Raw genomic sequence first — 3,815 nt, 5'->3', positions numbered from 1 at the left:
TCAACCGGATGCCTACGGATAAATTGTGCAATCGTTCCCATGAAAAAGGATCAAATTTTGGCAAATCACTGTTTCTCTCAATGAGAGTTACAGAAGATCACACAAAAATGAGATGGGATGGGTGACTTCACTCTCTCTCTCTACATTACCATAACATAAGAGTGATTTCTAATATATTTATAGTACCAAATTCCATAGTTACCAAAAAGCAACATCCCATATAAAACCATATGCATCCGTACGAGTCTAGTATCTACTGATGTAAAGATGTTCGTAAACAAAAATACATAAGCCAGGAAACAACATTTCTAACACCCAAACAAGGTATTCAGGTTGAAAGAACAGAAACATTTTCCAAAACGTTAAGAAAGCAAACAGTAAGAAACACACACTACTACTATTCCTGGAGTTCCTCCTCCTCATCCTCCTCCTCCTCATAATCATACTCCTCATCAGCTGTTGCATCTTGATATTGTTGGTACTCTGAAACCAGATCGTTCATGTTGCTCTCAGCCTCCGTAAACTCCATCTCATCCATTCCCTCCCCAGTATACCAGTGCAAGAAAGCCTTCCTGCGAAACATGGCAGTGAACTGCTCACTTACTCTGCGGAACATTTCCTGAATAGATGTCGAGTTTCCAATGAACGTTGAGGCCATCTTCAAGCCAATTGGAGGAATATCACAAACAGTAGACTTCACATTATTGGGGATCCACTCCACAAAGTATGATGAGTTCTTATTCTGCACATTAATCATTTGTTCATCGACTTCCTTGGTGCTCATCTTGCCACGGAACATGGCTGAAGCAGTCAAGTATCGCCCATGGCGAGGATCAGCAGCACACATCATGTTTTTGGCATCCCACATTTGTTGAGTGAGCTCGGGAACAGTAAGAGCCCTGTATTGCTGTGACCCTCGAGAAGTAAGTGGAGCAAAGCCAACCATAAAGAAATGCAGGCGAGGGAATGGAATGAGATTGACGGCAAGCTTGCGTAGATCTGAGTTTAATTGACCAGGGAAACGAAGGCAGCATGTCACACCACTCATGGTGGCAGAAATCAAGTGGTTCAAGTCTCCAACTGCATTCAATCAGGATGAACAAATGAAATCAACAGACCTTTTACAGTTGAAATATGAAATAACAGCAACGTGAAAAAGATTGACGTACAGCTTGGAGTAGTGAGCTTCAGAGTACGGAAGCAAATATCATATAAAGCTTCATTGTCCAAAACCATACATTCATCAGCATTCTCAACAAGCTGGTGAACAGAGAGAGTAGCATTGTAAGGTTCGACAACAGTGTCAGACACCTTAGGGGAAGGGAACACAGAGAAAGTGAGCATCATTCGGTCTGGGTATTCTTCTCGGATCTTGGAAATCAAAAGTGTTCCCATGCCCGATCCAGTTCCTCCTCCCAATGAATGGCATACTTGAAATCCTGAAATATTAGAAAATGATTGTCAAATCATTAGATGTCAGGAAATAGAAGAAAGCAAATTCCAATCTAAAGCTAGATCATAGATTCCGCAAAATTTTTAAATCACACCTAAAAAGCATAATATTCGAATTGAGAATGATATAGATTTATTTGAGCAACCAAATAGAGAACCTTCCTTCCGAAACTTGAAATTTGCTAATAAGTTGAAAATTCAAACTAAACAAGCACATAAAACCTTCCTAAATTGTCAGATCCATGCTGAAAGTAACATAAAAGAACCACTTACGAGTTAAACCAACAGTTTGAAAAAGTAAAGCCAACAAATCCTTCTTCTACGGGCTAATCTAACTCTAAACTTGAAAAATCCAAACCAAAAAAAAAAAGCATGCTTAAAATTATTAAAACACACGTTACCTTGCAAGCAGTCACAGTTTTCGGCTTCTTTCCTCACCACATCTAGCACTGAGTCGATCAACTCGGCCCCTTCCGTGTAATGACCCTTGGCCCAGTTATTCCCTGCACCGGACTGGCCGAAAACAAAGTTGTCAGGCCTGAAAATCTGCCCGTACGGCCCGGATCTAACACTATCCATAGTGCCAGGCTCCAAGTCCATAAGGACGGCTCGTGGAACGAACCTCCCGCAACTCGCTTCATTGTAGTAAACGTTAACGCGCTCCAGTTGCAAATCATTGTCCCCTTGATAGCGTCCCGTTGAATCTATGCCGTGCTCGGCGCAAACCACCTCCCAAAACTTGGCACCGATCTGGTTGCCGCACTGCCCTGCCTGAATATGAAGAATCTCACGCATCTTTCCTAGGACTCGGATTTCAGAGAAAGTCCAAAGAAAATGAATTTTCAGTGAGGTTTTTTTTTTTTTTCTGAAATGAAAGACGGAAACAGAAGAATTATATAGGGAGGAGATGACAGAAGGTGGTGCTTGCCGTTAGGGTTGACGGAGGTGCGTGACGGCTGACGAGGCCATTAAGCTTAATAAAGGGGGATATTTCGAATTTTGAAAATTTCGGGAAAAAGGAATAACCCCTGGGTTTAAATGAAAAACGAAATCTTTACGCGTAGTTGATAGGGTTGAACATGACGCGCGATTTTCATCATGCCATCATGCGAGTGTGTGTCTTCAGATGATTTTATTGTGCGTGAGCATGAGGGTGGAGAGTGTGACCACGTGATTTTGGGAGAGATCCATGTGACTGCCACTTTGGCTACCGTCGAGGCGAAGGGCGTGTTTGGGTTTTCCATTTTTTTTTTCTTTCTTATTAAGATATTTGTCAAAAACATACTTGAAATTTTATCACACACCTATTACCAAAACAATTACAAATGTAAAATATAAATATGTATTTAAAATTAATATAAAATAAATAATACATATAAAATATATATGATACTAAAATAAAAAATTTAAATTAAATTATAAGTAAAAAATTTAGACACGTAAATACATCAAATAAATAATACTAAATGCACTATAATTATTTATCAAGTTTTTGTCATCAATTGTGAGTTAATCTCGAGTTAGTTTGTGACATCAATTCAATAAATAGCACTATAAATACTAGAAATTCTATCACACACGTGTGTATATATATGCGAAAACCACATATTTAAAATATAGATATGTGTTTAAAAATAACATATAATAAATTATAAGTAAAATGGACAAAAAATAAATTAAATTGTGAGTAAAAAGAAATTTAGAAATTTAAATATATAACTGATGGAAGTAGTAAATTATGCATATTAAAATAAAAATGTATGAAAATTATTATACATAGTAAATTGGTGTGGGTTCAAATCCTACGACATGCATAGTTTTATTTTTATTTTTAAATTAAAAAGATTAAACTAGCCTCAAATAATATAATTTATTTTAATATAGAAGGTCATTTTTGTAATTTCTCTAATAGGATTAGTATCCGTTTGATTTATGACATTAACATACTCAAGGATTTTATTAATAGTAAGTGAAGATATACAAATTATGAAAGTAATAAATTGTGCATATTAAAATAAATATGTATACAATATATCAAAAATGAAGTTTTAGTTGAGTAGTAAATTTAAGCTTTTATTAATCTAATTGGGGTAGCTTCAAATCTTACCATATGCATATTTTTATTAGTTTTTGTTGAAATGAAAATAATAAAATACATACGAGTAATATAAATTATTTCGATTATGGAAGGACATTTTTACAATTTCTCTAACCGAGTTAGTCCTCGATTGACTAATGACACCAACTCTAAAATGCTTTCAAATTACAATGTTTTAAGTATAAATCTCATTCTTTATCATTTTTAAATTAAAAGATAAAAATATTCTCATATTAATATAATATAATTTATAAAAAATAATCTT

The 3,815-nt window shown here is 35.6% G+C and overlaps 1 protein-coding gene across 1 annotated transcript; it reads right to left on the bottom strand.

Moving 5' to 3' along the window:
* Nucleotides 1-221: 221 nt before the first annotated feature.
* Nucleotides 222-2,295, bottom strand: LOC107888744 (tubulin beta-8 chain). Its single transcript, NM_001326752.1, is given in 3 exon segments — nt 222-1,080; nt 1,170-1,439; nt 1,854-2,295. Coding segments are annotated over 3 exon segments (1,347 nt in total). The 5' UTR covers nt 2,248-2,295; the 3' UTR covers nt 222-397.
* Between the last annotated feature and the right edge of the window lie 1,520 nt (nt 2,296-3,815).

Source organism: Gossypium hirsutum, chromosome A09, assembly GCF_007990345.1.
Source record: "Gossypium hirsutum isolate 1008001.06 chromosome A09, Gossypium_hirsutum_v2.1, whole genome shotgun sequence".
NCBI lineage: Eukaryota > Viridiplantae > Streptophyta > Magnoliopsida > Malvales > Malvaceae > Gossypium > Gossypium hirsutum.
This window is presented reverse-complemented; position numbering and strand designations above follow the sequence as displayed.